At 39.9% G+C, this 20,019-nt stretch overlaps 1 protein-coding gene across 3 annotated transcripts in view; it reads right to left on the bottom strand.

The window, feature by feature from the left end:
• Nucleotides 1-1,336: 1,336 nt before the first annotated feature.
• LOC120373200 (BTB/POZ domain-containing protein 1-like) overlaps nucleotides 1,337-20,019 on the bottom strand; it is a 37,954-nt gene continuing 19,271 nt past the window's right edge. Inside the window, exons 7-10 of one of the 3 annotated variants that reach the window (XR_005585445.1) lie at nucleotides 15,500-15,646; nucleotides 12,953-13,061; nucleotides 6,500-6,626; nucleotides 1,337-1,606 (exon numbers count right to left, since the gene is read on the bottom strand). Coding sequence is in view for 1 of the 3 variants with exons in the window: in XM_039491255.1 (XP_039347189.1) it covers nucleotides 1,514-1,606; nucleotides 4,729-4,856; nucleotides 12,953-13,061; nucleotides 15,500-15,646 (477 nt within the window). In the remaining 2 variants the exon portion in view is untranslated. Of the gene's footprint in view, nucleotides 1,607-4,728; nucleotides 4,857-6,499; nucleotides 6,627-12,952; nucleotides 13,062-15,499; nucleotides 15,647-20,019 lie in introns of those variants that run through there. The other 2 variants (XM_039491255.1, XR_005585444.1) reach the window with 2 other exon arrangements.

Here is a 20,019-nt window from a genome sequence, read left to right as displayed (position 1 = left end):
CCAGTCCAATTCCTTACACACAGTGTGTACAACTTCCTCCTAGACATTCCTGTCTGTACTGGGAGTTTCCCTTCATTCCATAACTTATTTACAATCCCCAGCGGACTCTCAAGAGGCACGCTAGTCCCTTGACCCATGGTGTCTGACAGGAGCCCTCCAACTGGCGTTTATCCTGCTGTCCAGCACACGACCCTCAATATTGAATTGGCTGGGAGAAATCTCCGTGGCGCCTGCCAATTTGTGAGTGGTCTGACCACTGGACAGAGGCACCGCACCAGAAGGAATCCCCAAATTGTTAGGTAAAAAGCAAGTCCTACTCACCTCTCCAGCACCCGAGTTTGTGCGGAGTTGGTATAGGGCTCAGAGATCTGTCAGAGACCAGACAACAATTCGTTGATCAACGGGCTCACACCATCCTTAGCTTAAGAGCCAAGCTTTGGAGTAAGTGTGGCAAGTTTATTAGGGGTGAGCATCAATGTTTATACACAGAAGTAAACAAAGTGATTAACAGATCATAATGGTCATGCATAATCAATCAAGATTCTACAGGATAAAACAGGTTAAAATGTAAATTAGAGAAGACAAAGGAGATGGCTACTTATTGGGAGGGGGGGTGTCATGAGTAGTTCGCAGGTCAGAGCTTTTGATTAAAAGTTTCAGACACAGACATGTAGTCTGAGTTAAGTTTCAGTTCATAAAGAGTTCAGACTCAACACCTTCATTAGGCTACTCTTTGATAATAGGCTTCCTAGTGAACCAAAGCAAGCTTTTGTGTACTTGCTGCTGAGTACATTATGAATTTCTCATATTGCAGACTCAGTTCTTTTGACTGCTTAAGGGAAAAGTTCTGCTCCTATGTAAATCCAGGGCACTTCCACTGGCTTCAAAAGCAATACTCTGGATTTACAGTGGTGTAGACAAGAGTAGAATTGCACCCTACGCATGTCACTGTATATTACACTGATTGCTCTTTTAGGCTCTCACTTCTAAATTGATTTTTCCTTCTGCACCATATTTCTCTTGACATTTTTCCAGTGCTTTATCATAAGCCTGTCACTCCAAGCCTTTTACTTTGTGAACCAAAAATAATTATGCCTGCATTCAGAAGCACTGCCCAAATACTCATCAGGACTGGGTTTATGCTTAGGAGACTATTTTGAAGATAACTATAGAAAAGGAGCCCAGTCATGCTGAATTCATGATGTAGATTCAGCTAAGTGTCAGGGTTTTAGCTTTCCTATCCAGCGATAAATCCTGCTTCCACTTCTAGCTTGGGCCTTAGTTCTGTGGGATTATTTAAACCAAAGTTTAGAGTATGGAAGAATACAGAAGAGACTTGTAATTTACAATGTACTTAAATTTATCTACACATTTACACAAAAGAATCTTTGTTTCTTGTAAGTGACCCACAGCATGCATTTGTGTGCTCTCATTGAAGAATGTCCCTCCTCCTCTTTACATTCAATGAAAGATTTTCAAGACACATTGTTCCATTTCCTGCTTTTGTTTGGTCTCAACTGGTAGCTTCTTTTTTCAGTTTCTCTAAAATCTCATCTGGAGTCATCGATGCCAAAATCTTCACCACTTTTTCACGAGATTTACCACCCTGTTTCAACGTAAAAAAGAATTCAGAGAATTATTTCTTTACTTCTAAGTACACATTTTAAAAACTAATCATGGTGCCAATAGAGTGGGTACTTTGTAAATAGTACTAAGGTTACACACAACCGACAGTAGTGAAAAAAGGTTAGTCACCGGTAACTAACCAGAGTTATTTCCTCTGCAGAGTCAAATTTGGGAGAAAACATCCTCTAGTGCCATGGTGCTTCAGAGACCGTATGGCAAGTACTGTGCATAGGGATTCTGTGAGCACCCTCGTGTGGCACCACACATTCTAAGTTGAGGTTATAAGAGGGCCATGGAGCTGAAGCAGCCACAATTGCTTCCACCATACCACAGAGGATGATGGGCAGCTAGTATAAAAACACAGACATCACTCTCAAAGTTCTAGATTTACTGCTAAGTAACAGCAGCAAAGAGTCCTGTGGCACCTTATAGACTAACAGACGTTTTGGAGCATGAGCTTTCATGGGTGAATACATGCATCCGACGAAGTGGGTATTCACCCACGAAAGCTCATGCTCCAAAACGTCTGTTAGTCTATAAGGTGCCACAGGACTCTCTGCTGCTGTTACAGATCCAGACTAACACGGCTACCCCTTTGATACTTGCTAAGTAACATTTTTCTTCTTCGAGATGCTGTTGTCTGACTTGTGCAAGTCTAACAAGAAGTAGAGCTCCTGAGAAGGCAGACTGGGGTGTGCAATTAAGCAAGAATTGCAGAATTACTCTTCTCTTCTAAGACAAACATTGAATCTAGATGAGAAGAGGACTCTGAGTAAATGTGTGAATGAGCTGCAGATAGCAGCCCTGCAATGTCTAAGATTTCTCTAATGTTCCAGAAGCAGGCCCTGGATGCCAGCTTGGCCATAGCAGAGTAAGCCTTAAGACAGGCCTTAAAAACCCACTTACCCACTGGGGTGGGAGGGAGCAGAGTCACTGGATCTGCTACATATTTCAAAGTAGGCAGGCAGGTTTTAGAGCATGCCCTGAGCTGCTGCTCTTTCCATTAGCTGGGAGGGGGAGTGAGCAGCAGGATGCTCTCCAAGATCAGCAATGCATCCTGCAAGTGGGACTATGCAGATGTCACATACAGATGTTACTAGCTATACTTTATTGAAATTAAGGCATTCTTTAAACAATAGTCTGGCCAACTGGTGTTTACTTCTTATAAGGATGAGCTAACAAAATGTTTCCTCTCACGTAAGAATCCAGTAGCTACATTTCTAGATTGAATTAAGATCCCAAATCTAGAATTACATTTACAATACATACATAAAAGTTCCATTGAAAGCACAAATTAGCAGCTTTCCATCTTAAGAGGCTGCCCCACAGTATCCCAAATCTACTGAGTACAATTTCTCCATCTTTATTAGAAGATAATCACCATTAAGAAACTGCTTTCAGTTTCTCAAGTTGTGGCTTAGTCACGTTGCACTATACTACAGGATTAAAATTCTGTAAGGCAAGATAAATAAGTCCAACAAATGTAGTTCTTCATTTTCAATTTTAGCTTGGATCTCCTTTCCCAGCTGAGAATTGATTATATAGCAGCTGGGAGGCAAGGGAGAATGCTAGGCAGCAGTTAACATATGATATTAGCCTTGTACACCTAGGTTGAAAATCTCGCTGGAGTCACAAAACAGACCCACTTCATAATTTAGGCACAGTTCAGAATGACTGAAGGTTTGTGGTTGACAAGTCCTAATATAAAATAGCCTGGGTGCTGCAGGTCAGACTAGAATTACCAGAGCTGACTAGAACAGGTTGAACAGTGCTGCACCTCATCATGCCTGATGCTGCTTAGCAATTATATAGAGCTTTTCAAGTGCAATCTAATTAATCCTCATGACCGTGAGGTAAGTAAGCAAGTGTTACTCTGGTTTTAGAGATGGGATAGACTGAAATAAAAGTTAAGTACATTGTCCAGTCTGCAGCAAAGCCAAGATATAAATCTCTGAGTTCCTGTCTACCAGCCAAGTAGTGCTCAGTCCATTAGACAATGTAGCCTCTAACAGCTGTTTTTTTAAATGTATCTATTTAGATTTATGTACAACATAAAAAAGCATCCATCCCAGGCACTCTTCTTATCTTCCTGGCTCTATGAACGAATACATTTAGTAGATGGCTCAGACTTCATCCACTTTTCATATATGTCATACAAACATGATAGTAACATAAGCCAAAGTCTAACTGGTAGCCTTCCCAAAACAGGACACAGACTGTTCTATTTCCTCTCAATGTCCCTTCTGCTGTTGCTGCCACTCTAAATGAACAATTCACTGTTGGGTAGTAGAATGCTGACTTCCCAGTGTGACTGTGACAGAAGTTAACCCCACTTCTACTATTTGCTATTCTCTTAATTTGTTTGTATACTGAAGTTCTATTGGCTTCAATGGGTTAAGATTTAATACTTGTTTTTTTTAAAAGGATAATTAATTTAATCTTTTCAATCACAAACATCTACATAAACTTGTAATTCATAGACGTTGTCATTGTCCAAATCTGATCTTAATTGTAAAAGAGACATATTGGAGAAAACTGACTTTAAACAAAAACTACACTAGAAGAAATAAATGCCTTTTCCACCTGTTTAATCATGCAGAGTAGTCATTGTAGGAGTTCTGATGTTAATACTGTTTTCGCAACAGAAGCAAAGCTATCTAGGAATTGATATGCTCATCACTGTGTATTCGAGTGACCCAGCAGAGATCTTTTACTCAAATATAAAAATGTCTAAAATAAGAACAAAGTCACTTGCAAAGGTGTTTTGTGCAAGATATTCTAACTTCTTAGAAAATGAGACTCAGTATGAAGAATACTTTAAAGGTCACAGAGGACATGAACCAAACACTGACTTAGAAAATACCAAGAAAAAGTAGCAGCACACTTGATTTGGGCCACTGAGAAACAGATTATTTTGAGTTAGTAATTCAAAGACTAAAATACGCTATTTTTCCATAACAGAGTTACACACCTTAATATAGCTCCATACTAGTATTTTGAAAAATAGAAACGTGGCCTGCTGTATGTGGAAAGTGGTCTCTATTACAATATAAGTTTCAGAAATCTAACTGTAGCAGAGCAGAAAAGGAAAAAGTATTGTACCTTATCTAAAACAACTTCGCTCTTCTTCACTTCTAGAACCTTAGAAAGGTAACGACACAGCTCTGCATTTGCCTCCCCTTCTGATGGAGGTGCAGCAATAGCTACACCTACTGCCTCAGTTGTCACATCTATAACAAATATTTTTGGATTTTTATTTTCAAAGCATTAATGGTGCCTAGTTTTTTACTTTCATATTTTTAAAGAATGGGTTTATTTGGAACCAAGTAGACAACTCCTGGAACAGTCCAGCTGATGATAGATCTTATGACTTTTACTGCATCAAGAACATCCACTTAATTCTACCACTTCTTCTTTCCACTTTACCAGCAAGGCTAGTCAATTCCTCAGATGCATGCATTAATAGACAGTCTTTATAAATAGGGACGAGTGAGCCTTAGATTCTAGAATGTGATGCTTTTAAGAATTAACAAGTTTCATTCTGTAGTTATCTGGATTCTGTTCCATGAGTTTGGTGGACACAGTGAGGCTTTGTCAGGCTGCAGACTCTGCATAATTTTCTCCCAAGTGCAAATGTGAGGTACTGGGCCCTTCACATCCACTTCTACTACCGTCCCTGCTTCCAGAAGTGAGGCCAATCTACAATTTGATTTTGAAATTGTGGTTAATGTCCCAGTAGTTTTTATGGTTGCAGTTTTGATTATCATCTCTTTTGTAACAATGCCTTCTTTAAGATGAAATACGTGCTGAACTATCCTACGGATAACAGACCCATCTAATTAATGTAGTGAGCATACCTATATAATGAATACTTCTTGTTTGCATATAAACATGAAGACGATGGCACCATCCAGACTTGTATTAGTTGCTTCTTGGTTTAAAGCATTTGAAGATTTTAAAAACATACCATCTATGAGCATTTAAATTGTGTTTATCACCATAACTAAGCACAAATAAGGCATCAAAGGTGATCTGCAAAGGAAGTTTGTCTTTTGTTTATTTTAAAGAAAGCCTGACGGATATTTTTGTTTGTTTTTAATTCCCTGCTTGTTTCACTATAGAAGTTAAACTTTTGACTACCTTGGGGGACCTTCCAATTTAGATTATCACAAGTCTCTCATGCTGAGTTTTACTACTTTATTTATATCTGATTCTTCCAGTATCTACAGTGGATCACAAAGGATGGTTCACTACAAAGATCAGATTTGACTAAGCTTTTCCTCATAAATGGTAAGTAGGGTCCCCCTACTGAGCAGAAGAGAAGTTTTCCTTTGTCTTTACAAATGCCTGTACTGTGCATAAGAGAATGGAACAAATTATATATACACAGATGTGTATTTCTCACTATTCAATCAACATACTTGCTACACAGATCAGCTTTAAAAAACCCAACAACACTGGATCCTGTCCACTATAACAAATCTTTTGCTTTGCACTCATCTGAAGATAGTCTGCAGCATTGGAATATTTCACATAAGCAGTTATATTGGAATATAGCTAAAATCAAGTGATTACCCAGGATTACTCCCCCCTGCTTGCAGAAAGATGGATTTACTGTAACACATCTTTCCAGTTTTACCTGTGCAATCAACTACACCTAGTCAAACGGAGCACAAGGAACATCAGGTCCTTTTGATATAATGAAGGTTGTGAAGCCACATTTCACTATTACTTGGACCTCTGCAGGACCATAAACTCCTGCAAAGAAATGGGTGCAGGGAGAGGAGGAAAAAAACTTGCCTTCCCAAATAGCTTTGGTTGTTTAATTAGATGAACTATTTCCCTCATAGATACACTTTTCATTGGGATATACCTGTTATAGCATTTTGTTTGGATCCAGGTTTGGCATGAATAGCAATAGTGAGGGCACCACTTTTGTCAGTTACAACCGGACCTGACGGAACAGGAGGTTTTACTGAGTCTTTACACTTTTCTTTGCCCTGAACAAAACAAACAGAAAAAACCCAGCAGCTGTTAAAGTGACATTGCAAGTGTGAAATCTAGCCAACCTAGGCAAAGATTAAAACTAGTTTCAGCCACTACTCTTGCTCCTGAGTCTCCCCTCCGCTCCGAGAACGGTTTTAGAATCACTGTTTTCCCCTCCTGGTGCTACGTGACCGACCCAACCACGGGGGGGCGGCTCCCCACAGCGCCGGTGACGCGGCCCACGCAGCCGCCCGGCGAACGCCCGGGGTAGCAGACGGCGCGAACGGGAACGGCCCTTTCCCTCCTGCCCAGACCGCGGCGGCAGTTTAGTGGCGCCAGGCCAGGACCCGCTGACGCGGCCTACGGGGGCTTCACCCAGCGCCACCCCGGCTGAGGCAAGGCGCCCTCTCCCTTCCCCGCTGCCGCCCAACGGGCGCCGCAGAGCGAGCGGCCCGGCCCAGGTCACTGACCCTCCGAGGCATGGCCCCGCTCCAGCTCCGCACGCCCGCACTGACGGGACCCTGCCCCCAGCCGCTGCACCGACGGAAGCCGGCCAGGGCCACCAGCATCACACAGACCAAACCGCGGGCGGCTCGGACCCGCACTTCCGGCAACACCAGTACACCTCGGCGCGCGGGGCCTGCAGGGAACCCGTCCGGCTTCCCAGTTACCGGAGTGCTGCGCACGCGCAGATTGAACAGGCGCTAATTCATTCGATTCCATTCTAATCCGGGCGGCGAGCGAGGGGCGGAGCCGCCAGCCGGGTGTCCTCGTGCTCGGTCTGGTCTGGACCTTAGCGTGGGCTGCAAACCCGGCCCCCGTCCTCGCCAGCACACGTGTGTGCTCAGCCCCATCCCTGCTGCGGCACCAGACCGCCCGCCCGCCCCTGGCTTTCGCGCACTCCGGTCCTGCAGCGAGGGGACCAGCATTAGCTGTACGGCCCGACCCAGCATGCGCGGGGTTTATGTAGCGTGAAGCAGGAATAAAATGCGTAGCGTTTTTTTGGAGTGGAGGGAAAGGGTAAATACGCCCCCCACACCCTACCCCGAAATTGATCCGTAGTGTTGAACTGTTTAGTCTAAAAACCGTACACACAGGCCTGTGACCCTGAACAGCAATAGGAATAAACAAACAAGCAGACAGCTGCGGCGGGAGATCCCCAGTAAACCACGCCAGGTCTTCGACCCAAAAAGCAACTATCCATCCGTCTGTGCTGCTTTTCAGTATCACAGAACAACTGATTGCCCACTCCTATAGCATGGATCCAGGGCCTGGCCCCTGCATTCAGAATCTCCCATAAACGGGATAGCTGTACTACGGGCTAGATAAACCAATCCATTAGCCTTATGCTATCCCTTTATCCAATGCTGGTTACCTTCTTGTAACCACTCTTTACGCAGAATTTTTCCTCTTAACACACCTTACTGACAGTTACAATAAGATAGGGGCTGCCCCTGAAATTAGTTTTATCCCCCTATTTTAGCAATAATTACATAAAAAAGCCAATAGACAGGGGCACTTGCAAACCACAAGTAAAATCCCCTGGGCAGCTGCTGCTGCTAGCCCTGAGACTCCCTCATCCAGTGTTTTTTATATCATTGCAAGACTGGTAGCTAGTGGAGTAGCCTGCTCTTTATTAGTCATCCCTAGAGTCCCTACTCAAGGATCAGGGCCCCATTCTGCCAAGCACGATACAGACATGAAATAAGTCCCTACTGCAAAAAGTTCTCACTCAAATTGGCATGGGGGAAGGGGGGGGGGGGGGAGAAGAATACATGCAAATTTTGCACAGGAAAGAAAAGTCACACTTTGAAACTTAAGTAATCTGAAAAAGGAGGTAGTAGGAAAAGGTATGCAGAATACGTTGTTGGTCTGTGGTAATTTTTATGACTATCTGACCAAGCTGTTAAGATAGCTAATACATAGCTATGGGGAGTTATTGGACTGTGTTAATGTATTGGTGCAGTTTAATGGGAAGGCAGAACAATAGATAAATGATAAAGCAACAGCAAAACAAACACTCAGCTCAGTTATTTTTATCAGGTATGAAAAGGCAACAGCCATGTTCCAAAGCTAGAGAAAATGACTTAATATGGTTAAAAGGACACATGAAGAACTAGGTTAAATAGAATTTACTCAAACTTGAACAAAAATTATGTTTACTTAAAATCAGATGGATTTTAGACTTAATTTTCTGCTTGTTGTGTACCTTTGACTGAATAAACAATACATTTGATTTGAAGAAATAGGCTATGGCTACACTTAACTTCAGCGCTGCTGCGCGCAGCGCTAGCGCTAAAGTAAGTCAGCGCCGCCGCTGGAGAAAAAATCCCAGCAGCGCTGTCCTCCAGCCCCTGTGGGGGGAATGACAGCGCGCGCTGCGCGCGCGCGCTGCTGGGCTGGGGGCTGGGCTTACTGGGGGCAGCAGAAGCGCTGCAGAGGGTGCAGTTGTGCACCTGCTGCAGCACACCCTGCTGCAGCTGTAGCTTAGCCCCTAATTGGTTTTGAGTCAAGTTATTCAGCCACTGGTCACAGGGGGAAAGTTTCTTGTAGGTGCTAAATACAGTCAGGCCTGTCAACTTATCACTGTTGGAAGACAGTCTACGAGTGGCTAAATCAGGGACAAGGGGAAGGGAGTGAAACTTATCATTAAAAGGTGCATTTGAAAAAGATTGCCAAGGGAAAAAGTGTAAAGATTTTTCAGAGAAGCTGATTATTAGGTGGTAAGAAACTGGGAATGAGAGTTGAGCACAGGTAGTAATCACAATAAATTAACAGAGGAAGGAGGTGGAGCACAGCCAACTCATGAAGGAACTCAAATGTAGACAAGCTGTTGGACAAAAGATGACAGTGGAATAGGCAGAAGGCGACAGAGTAACAGGCAGGAAGGCAGTAGAAGCATTCTAAATAGACCTGAGGGGGGCAAGAGTATAGTAGCAAGGATAGAAAGGAAGAGGTGGCTACAGAAGTGAAGACATGAGATGAGCCATGGTGTGCAGCATAATAAATACAAAGCTGGCAGGAGTTTGCAATACTTAATACTGCCCAAGTGGTTGTGCACCAGTTTACCCATTTGTAAAACTGGCATATAGCATCTATGACGAAAGCAGAATGAGAATGAATTAAAATTTCTAAAGCACTTTATCAGATGAAAGACACTTTGGAAGTGCACCAAAGCCTGGTGCCCATCCCAAGAATTACCTCATAACGAATGAGCACAGGTGGAAAACAGATTTTAATTACCAGGTAGCCATAATCATAGGCTTAAACATGTTTTAATTTTCTGCTGTAATGCCTATATGATGCAGGTATTAAGTTATATTAGCCACAGAAGAACCACTGCAAAAAACTTACTAACAACCCTCAATGAATCATCCAGCAGATCACTAGCAACATTCTTTAACCTAACCAGCTAAGCCTTGAGGATTTGGAAAGAATAAAAGGAAAGCTGACTCCCTCTACACCAAAGGCTTTCTCTAGAATACGTAAGCACATATTTGCTATTGCATTCTACATGCATGATCATTTAACTCACAAAATAGATGCAAGTGGATTTGTCAAAGTTGGCCCAAAGATACTCAGGTGGGTAACTAAGAGGTATTTACTATTTCAGTAAATGACAAGCATTAGAGTAAAGGTATGAGAAACAGTACTTGTGACTGGCATACATTGATTTATTTTTAATTCAATAGTTAACCCTTTATTTTGCAATAACTTATGGGTTTTTTTTCCTTTGCTTTTGCTATCTTCAGTTAGGAACCACAAGAAGATACATACACTTAAGAGTTGGGGCAATAGAACAAAGAATACTGAAAACTTTAGTAACCCACTTTACAAGATGTTTTGGTCAGGTTTTTTAAGCTAACTAGTGACTTTCATAGGAGAAATGACACATTAGCTCTTGTATTTAATTTCAGTGCCAAATAATGTACCTAAGTAATTTATCACTTGCCAGACAGGAAAATAGAAATAGTTCAGCTAATAGATTATCAGAGAAATAGGTATTGAAGAAAATACATTTTTTAAGTAGTTACTGCCAGCATGATAGAACTAGATGAGATTTCTTAGCACTTCTCAGTGATTCATCTTTCAATAGCTTATTACATTTCAAGGTAGACTAATGCTGAATATTCAACATTATCCTATGGTTCTACTCTAGATGCATTTTCTCCAGTCCTGAAGTGTACATATTAATGACTTATCTTTGCAAGTAATAAGAACAACATTAAGGAGGAAGGGAAATTTCCAACCTAATAATTAGGCTTTTATGAGTTCTTCTATATCAGCCTAACATTTTTCCATCCAGCAGCTAGAGAAGGAAACTCCACTTTTGTTAATGTCCCTGCCTCTACATAGCAGGCTGGCTGCTTGCATGTTACCAATTATATTCACCACTGCTAAAAATATTACGATTTAAAGGACAATTAAAAGGAGATCTACTAGACACAAACTAGACACAGCTCAGGTGTATTTATCAGTACACCAATTATTTTTAAAAGACAGTATGGTTTGAAAGCAACTGTAGAATGCTCTCCCCAGCTCTAGCTGTCAGGCCTGTAAATACAGGTTAGACCAAAAAAAAAAGTGAAATGCAAGAGCACAAAGGTACCAGAAGTCATGGTTTACACAGTTACTGCTGCATTTCTCTTTTCACCTAATATATATTGGCTAAGGCAGCAGCAACAACTATTTATTAGTATGTCACAGGACTTCAGTGACTTCAAATATCTATATCTAGACATATGGCACTAGGAACAGCAATCTAAAGGAAGTTTTCTTAAGTTCAACTGACATGCATTTCACTTAACTACAAAAAAGCTTATTTAAACTAAAGAATTGCACGTTTTTTGAAGAACCTTTTTTACACTACATAGTTTAACTGAAGTCCTCTTACATTGCTATCAATGCCATTTCAACTTTAAAGCTGCTCTTATTTTACCTCAATGATTACTGTATGTATTTTAAAAAACTTACAAGTCTTTTGTGCAAGCAAAAATGGTATGGGATTTCACTCATTTTAAGCTCACTTTAAAATAAACATACTATATGATCTAAATACTCCTTATTTATCTGCTAAGATAACATTAGTGGCATTATAAATAAAGTCAAAAATAAGTGTACACACTGTACCATACCTATGGTAGTAATGTAGAACATTAGGGAAACAGTCATTGCTTTCAACTACATACTAATTTTTTGTGATATGGTTTGTAGGAGTGTACAGGATCCTGTGGAGTGAATGGAAATTTTCACACTTTGGTTGTTTAAACAACTGCAGAGAATGCTGCAGAGTATACTGACTGATCATTTATGTACATTTATTGCACCTTTCAATTGGCTGCACTGCCTCATACCCACTTGTAGATATTCTCTGGAACTAAATGCACAAACAGATAAAGTTAAATCAGATCAAGATTTTAGTGCTGGTTAATGCTTGAGCATCCAGGTCCTAGAATACTATTAATAGAAGTCTTGTATTTTCATATCTTCACATTATACATTTTTGCAGGCATATTTATATACAATAGTCATCACCATACCAACTTACACGCTCCAATACATTACTATAAAATACACATTTCTGAATGAAACCAAGACCATTGAAGTATTGTACATTGCAGATCTCAGCTATAAGTATGTGCTATATTTCTTTAATACAATTCCAGATACTGTTTACAGTGTTAACCCAGGTATTTCTTCATGGCTCATTTAAAAAAAAAAAAAAAGAAAAGAAAAGAAAAAAAAAGAAAAAATAAATCCAGTTTTGTTGCTGTAATTAAAAAAAAAAGTTGTCATTTGAGTCCATAATGGTCATTGCAAGAGTATTTTAGAGGGAAATGCAAGTCTGAGACAAAGTAATATAGCTATTGCATTTTTAAAGAACAAAAATAATATACCAAAATTCCATAATAAACAAGGAGATCAAAGAAGAATTTCACCAAATGCTGAAGACAATGTAAAGGATCAGGAAGTAAATTAAACCAACAGAACACAAGATAATGTTTAAATACCTTTACAATATAGAGTACTTCTTACTTTCAAGGTTTTGTGAAGGTACAAGGAACTACATCTGTTAACTTATTGATATCCTGCCAAAATCATGGAGAGAAAAATAGATTTTACTGGTACCTCCTATAAGAAATGTTCTAGTTTCATAGTACACAAAGAGATTATATATTTATGTAAGTTCATAGAATTTAATAATAATTGCCACCAATAGCAAGTACTTTATGCCAATGTCAGTCTATACATTGCTACTTGTATTATCTGAGATGAACTATCCTGTGTAATTATGTATAAAATATTATTTCTGGTATTTGTCCGTCTTCTATCGATGTACCATTGTTGTTACCAGGTGAACTAGAGAAGGAAAAGCAGGTTTTGCTAGCAGTGGGAGATTCGTGGATTACTTTCTTCAATCCTTTCGTACCATAATGGGAATCAGGACCCTAATATAAACAACAAAAGAAATGAATTGGAGAAAATGTAGCTATTTAGTGAGCAGAAGGATTTAATGTGTATAAAGCTAATTTTATATATATATATATATATATATATATACACATATACACACACACACACACACATACATTTTTTGGTAATACATGCTAGACTAATACAATTCAAGGTTCTCCAGAGGTACCACAGACTAAAGGAATGCTGGAGCTTGTTATAACCTTTGAAAAGAGAATTCAGACACCAACATGTCTGCTTTTCATCTGGCACCTAATATGCCAGAATGTTTTTACTGTGTGTATTTACTATGTAAGCCTATACTAATCTTTAAAGTGTTTGAAATTTCTGGTAGGCAGATTTGCAAAATTTCATACAGTAACTCCTCACTTAATGCTGTAGTTATTCTGAAAAATGCAACTTTAAGTGAAACAATGTTAAATGAATCCAATTTTCCCATCAAATTTAATGTAATGTAAATGCGGGCGGGGGGGGGGGGGGTGTTAGGTCCCAAGGAAATTTTTTTGGGGCAGACAAAAAGGCATTATATACTGTGGCGTGGAGGTCCCCCTGGCTTACCCCGCACAGGCACAGTCCACTGCAGACAATGAGGAGGCAAGGATGCGAGGAAGCACCATGCACAGCAGCAGCTTCCCCCCAGAAGAACAGGTGCTGACTTTGCCAGGGGATGCTCCAGGCCCACCTCTTCCCGTCCCCGCTCCACTCCAGGCCCACCTCTTCCCGTCCCCGCTCCACTCCAGGCCCACCTCTTCCCGTCCCCGCTCCACCTCCTCCCTGGAGCACACCATGTCCCTGCTCCTCCCCCTTCCTCCCAGCGCTTCCCTGCCACCAAACAGCTGTTTGGCAGCACCTAGGACTTCTCTCTGGCCGGCTCTGAAGGGGAAAACGCCACTCCTCTCTGGCCGCTAGTTGCACGGCTGCCCCTGCTCCTCCTGAGTCCTCCGGCCTGTGCTCACAGGGCCGCATTCCAAAAGGGGCTTTAGAGCTGCAGGCCAGGCCCTGGGGCCCCCTTAGCCCAGGGCCCTGCAGCCCCTAAAGCCCCTGCATTCTGCGTGGCCCTGCCTGCCGGGAGGAGGGGGGAGCTTCCCCGCTCACTCCCTCCCAGAAAGTCCTAAGCGCTGCCAAATAGCTGTTTGGTGACAGGGGAAGGGCTGGGAGGGAGGGAGGAGGCGGAGAAGAGGAACTTATGCAATGCTCCCTTGTAATGTCAGCCAAACAAACAATGTTATAAGGGAGGATTGCCCAACTTTAAACAAGCATGTTCCCTAATGGAGCAGCAACGTAACTTCAAAACGATGTTAAACGGGAGGAGTTACTGTATTTGATCTTTGGATAGAGAATTAGATTAGCCCCCCCCCCGCGCACAAACATGAACTCTTAGTAATGGACAGAGCAGCCTATGATGTTTAATGGAGGACTTTTAGAAGCGATAATACTCATAACAGTTACACCTGAGCTTAAGAAAATTTAAAAACATTTTTTGAAGTATAACATTGATTAGCAGGAAGAAGAATACAGTTAACACAAAGGATAGATTTGAGTTTTGATGCAAATTTCCACTAATACTATATTAAAAATGCACATTTTCACCTGTGCAAGTAAACTAATAGCTTCAAAATTGCATCCAGAAGTAACATTTTTAAACAATAAGTCACAACCTACTAAAACAAAACAAAACAAAAGTGCACCTCCTAGGAAATTCCCACCTTTATTCCAGCCCCAGTACAGAGTTGTGTGGAAATCCCAGGTCTGGCTTAGGGAAGACATTCCCCAATGCAGGCACTGAGGAAGACAGACGCAGGCTGTCTTCCAAGAGCTCTCTTGCAAGCCATGATGTAGGGGGCATGCCACAGGTGGGCTGGGAGCAGGAGAGAGAGGAGCTGCAATGCTGAGAACGTAGGTCAGTGGTTCTCAAACTTTTGTACTGGTGACTCCTTTCACTTAGAAAGCCTCTGAGTGTGACCCCTTCTTATAAATTAAAAAAGATTTTTTAAATATATTTAACACCATTATAAATGCTGGAGGCAAAGCGGGGTTTGGGGTGGAGGCTGACAGTTCGCGACCCCCATGTAAGAACCTTGTGACCCCCTGAGGGGTCCCAACCTCCAGTTTGAGAACCCCTGATGTAGGAGTGCTGCTGCCCATAGGCAGTAGAGGATAGTTACATTGGGATCTGCTCTGGTTCCTGGATCAGCTTTGGGAAAGTATAAAGCCGCAACAGCTCCACGCCCCCCTTGAAAGCCAATTCAAAAATAAGAACTTCAAAAGCAAAACTAGACAATTAAGAAAAAAAAAGAGTGAGAGACTTACAGGATGTTTCCCTACCAGATAGTTTAAAATTTGGGTAAAATATTGGTTCCAAACAACTTTCCATTATGTTCATTTCTACACTCTTACTCTTAAGCATGCTTACTTTGAGTGTTGCACAAGCTGTGTAGGAGACCGTTGGCAAAATTTCTATAGGTTCTTTGAACATAACTCTGAATGTATTAGCAGTTCCATCACAACTAAATCCAGTATCATTTTGTCCCAGTGTTTGATTTTTTTCATATTCAATTATCTGCATAAAAAAATAAAGTAGAAGTGTCTTTTTACCTGTTAATTAGTTTACAATTTTGAAGAAAACTCTAGTCACAAAAAAACCAACTAAGCATCAACATATGCAAGTATCACATTCTGGGGTACAATTCAGATCAGTGAAGGGTTTTGTCGCTGCCTGCCCTGTAACCCTTTGCTTTGCTGCTGTAGTTCCCAACCAGCCTACCAGCATGCAGGTCACACCCTCAGTGTCTGTGTATAGCTGCAGCCCTGGTCCAGCAGCTCTGACCTCAGCAGCTTGCCAGCAAAATGCCAGTCAAACACTGGCTTCCACCAGCCTTGGTTACTCCTGGCAGGATGATCCCAACAAACTCCCAAATCCCAGATTTTCCCAAAAATGTGCGTTCTGTAATGGCCAGCCCTTTCCTGGACAATTCAGATATTAAGGTTTGTTGCTCCTGTTAGGAGCTAATATTCAACAGTTTTGTTACTTTAACTGGAGTTATCAAACAGTTCAGTTTAAACACAGCCTTGGAATAAAACAAAAACAAGATAAGATTTTAAGTGAATTCAAGTAGAAGTGATAAAGTTAGAAATGGATACAAGCAAATAAAAATGAAAACGTGTTTAAAGGCCTAAAACTTAATCTAGCAAGTTTGGTTCAAGGCTTTTGTTCAAGATGGCCTCTCTCACTCACTAGTTTGCAGCATGCTGGTAACGGACCCTTTCCTCGGTCACGTTCTCTCCTAGTGGCCCACAGGTGCTGGTGCCTGTGTCTTCTTAGGTGAAAGAGAACTTCAGGTTCTCTGCCCCTTTCTTTTATAGTCCAGTGAATGTTAGAAGTAGATTCTTCTGAAGGTTACCATTCAGCGTAAAGTTTATCCAAGCAGTAAGGAAGGCGACAAGGAATTCAATGGTAAAGGAGGCTCCATGCTTTCTCCCCTCCCCCCACTTGTTTTTTGCTGAAATACAAATTGTTCTGTTTCCTGACATCTCTTCCCCCTGCTGTTGAGGACCCTGATTGCTACTTGCATGTAAACTGAGGTAAACACACATTCCTTCCTTTATGATAGATCCATTTAACAACTTTGGCCTAGACAGGCGGTCTGGTTTTTAACATGTGCTATCATCATCATACAGGGGGAATTCATCCCTTTATGTATACTGTTAACTACATACATTATACCATGATATTATTGACCAGTGAGTTATTAGTTTTCCCATGATACCTCACAAGCACATTTTGTACAAAGATTATTACAATGGTGTGTCAGGTGTGAATACAATAGGACTACTTACATTAGAATAAGCATTACAGATAACAACAGTTCCCTGTTCCATCCAATTTAACACAAAGGGTAGTGTAGGGATATTAAAGAAGGTTTATATTAAACATGGTTTATATGAGAAATGATTTATTGATTTATTGTTAATTGATACTTTATAACTTAAGGTTTATGTTAGAAGTAAATTGATTTTCAACATTTTTAGCCCTCTAACCTGCAAGACACCAGCTGTGTGTGTGTGTGCCTGCTGCTCAAAATAAATACTATAAAACTTGTTAAACATTAATTAAAGCTAAGTAAGCCAAAAAAGTAGTGTATAGATAGTAGATAGAGACCCCCCCCACCTCTCTGTTTTTTTTCTTTTTATTTTTCTTGCTTGTTAAAAGACAGGAGTCTCACATAAAAATTGGTAACACCTCAAAAGGTAAAGAGACAGTGAAATAGATGTGATGAATGATGAGTGTGTATGCATGCATGCCTTGAAACAAAAAACAAACAATGAATGAATGGGAGTCACCAGCCTGGAAGAAAAATCTGTGTCAGCTCAGTGGTGTCAAGTGAGACCAGACATGATGGGAGGGCAAAATCCACCAATCCACCCCACACAAAGGAAAAAAAGGGAAAACAAAAATCTAATAACAGCCACCTGCTGATTGATTGATTTAACAACAGCAAAACATGAAACTCAAATGAAACTGACATAACTATAAATATAAACTAAAAAACTGAACTGAGAAGAGGAGGTGACTTAGTCTGCTGCCTCCCTGCAGCCAGCAGCATCTGATCTGAGATCTGACATCTGCTCTCCATTCTCACCACCAAGATACCATACCTGGCCAACTTGGCACAACATCTAGCTAACTAATAATAACATACAACCTGAAAGAATGAATGAATGAATGTGTGTGTGTGTGTGTGTGTGTGTGTAAAAGTAAAACAAAGTTGTTGTTGTTTGTTTTTTGTTTTGTTTTGTTTGTTACAATGGTATTTACAAAAAATCTTATCTTTCTTATCCTCTTTATAATATTGGTTATTATTTTTATATATTTTTAATACATTGGGGTGGAGAATAGCGAAAGGATTATTTGTTATTATGTTCACTTTGTAAACCATTCTGTGTGCACACAACCACCCGCCTCCCTTAAGTTAACTTCTATTCTTTCTTAACTTGCTGGGCCCCCTGCCCGTGGTGCAGGAAAAGAAAATAAAGAAAAAATAAGAAAAACTGCAAACTGGGTGGGTAGTAGGAAAGGTAAAAAAAAAAAAAAAAACCTGCCCCTGTGGTAGTGGGTAGGGTGTATATGTATATATATGTATATAATATCAGCAGCAAGAAGAGGGAGGGACCAACTGTCCCTGCTGCTGAACAAAATGAAAAAAATTTAAAAAAAGAAAGAAAAGGGAAAAAAGGAAGAAAAAAGTCAAAAAAGTGAAGAAAGTCTTTTCTTTTATTAAAAGATTAAATTTTCAAAAAAATTCAAAAAGCAAATGGCAAAAAGAGTCCTTGGACTGACTTGACCCTTTGCACTGCACTGCTTGAACACTAGAGGATAGATTAGAGGAATATATATATATAATCATCAAATGCATAAAATGAGAAAAAAGAGGGATCATGCTGCTGTGGAGGCTGGCTGCTGCTGTGGACCTAGCAGCCCAGCTACCTCCTGAAAAAAAAAGGAAATAAAAAAAAAAAAAAAATAAAAAAAAAAAAAAAAAATTGGAAAAAAAAAAAAAAGATGGAAAAAAGAAAAAAGGAAAAAGAAAAAAAAAAAAAAAAACCAAAGAAAATAAAAAATTAAAAACAATATGTGTTTAGGATTTTTATATATAGTGCTTATTATTTATTTTGGTTTATTTTTTTTTTTTTTTTTTTTGTTTTTTGGTTGTGTTGTAAACAAAAAAACAAAAAAAAAAAAAAAAAACAAAAAAATTTAAGCAAAAGCAGAGCTGCAAAAAAAAAAAAAATAAAAATGTAGTACCCAGGTAAACCAAACCCAGTTAGTAACAGCTCTAACATCTCAAAACTAAAAAAAGCAAAAAAAAAAAAAAACAAAAGAAAAAAAGACCCCAGAAGGGGAAGGGGGGAGGGAAGAGGTGGGAATTGGAAGAGGGAGGGGAATATTCCCAGGATCCCAGGAGCAACAGTAAGCATAGCAGACAGTGCAGTGCCTGTCAGACAGTGCCTAAAGGCCATGGCAAAGTTGAATTTTTTAAATAATTTTTTTTTTTTTTTTTTATTGAAATTATTATTTTTAGCCAGCACATGTGCAGCCACTGTGCACTAAGCAGGGTCTGCCATGTGTGCAGTGCCTGCTTTAATTTCTTTTTAATTTTTTTTTTTTTTTTCTTATCTTTCAGAAAATCAAAAGCAAATAACCAGCCAGCTACCATGTAAGCAAATGTGTAGGTTATAGAGTTTAAGTGTTTAATGTGTGTGTTGTCTGTTGTCTGTTGTGTTCTCTGTGTGTGTCTCTGTCTGTGTCTCTGTGTCTGTGTCAGAAAAAAATACTACACTAAAAAGAGCAAAGACTTTTACCATCAGATGCCATGTCCCTCTCTCTCTCTCCCCATCCAATGTCAATCTATCAATCATCAATCACCACTTGTGTTAAAATTTTTTTTTTTGTCTTTTTTTTTTATTTTTTTGTTAGGTTTTTTCCACTTTCTTCCCCAAGTCCTAAAGTTCTTCCCAAAGGTCCTAACCTGTAAGACCTTGTCTGCCTCCCTAGTTCTCATCCCCCAACAGCCTGCAGTACTCAGTCCCCAAAAAAAAAAAAAAATAAATTTAGCAAATAAAAAAAAAAAAAAGTAATTAACAAAAAAAAATTAAAATAAATATGAAATCTACAAAAATCCAATTGAAATCTGATGTGTTGTGAACTAAAATCTTATTTGTTGTGTGTTTTTGTGTGCTTAATTATCATTGCACTTGACTTATGCATCATGTGTGTATTATCAAATCTATGTTATTATGTATATGTTTTTGTGTGTGATTATATTTTTGTGTTTATTTTTGTATTATGTTAATTTTATTGTTTTTGTGTTTGTTTTATTATGTTTGTATTTTTTTGATTGTGTGTTTAGTTTTATATTTTATTTTTATAGTTTA

Source organism: Mauremys reevesii, linkage group 10 (assembly GCF_016161935.1).
Source record: "Mauremys reevesii isolate NIE-2019 linkage group 10, ASM1616193v1, whole genome shotgun sequence".
NCBI classification, from domain to species: domain Eukaryota; kingdom Metazoa; phylum Chordata; order Testudines; family Geoemydidae; genus Mauremys; species Mauremys reevesii.
This window is presented reverse-complemented; position numbering and strand designations above follow the sequence as displayed.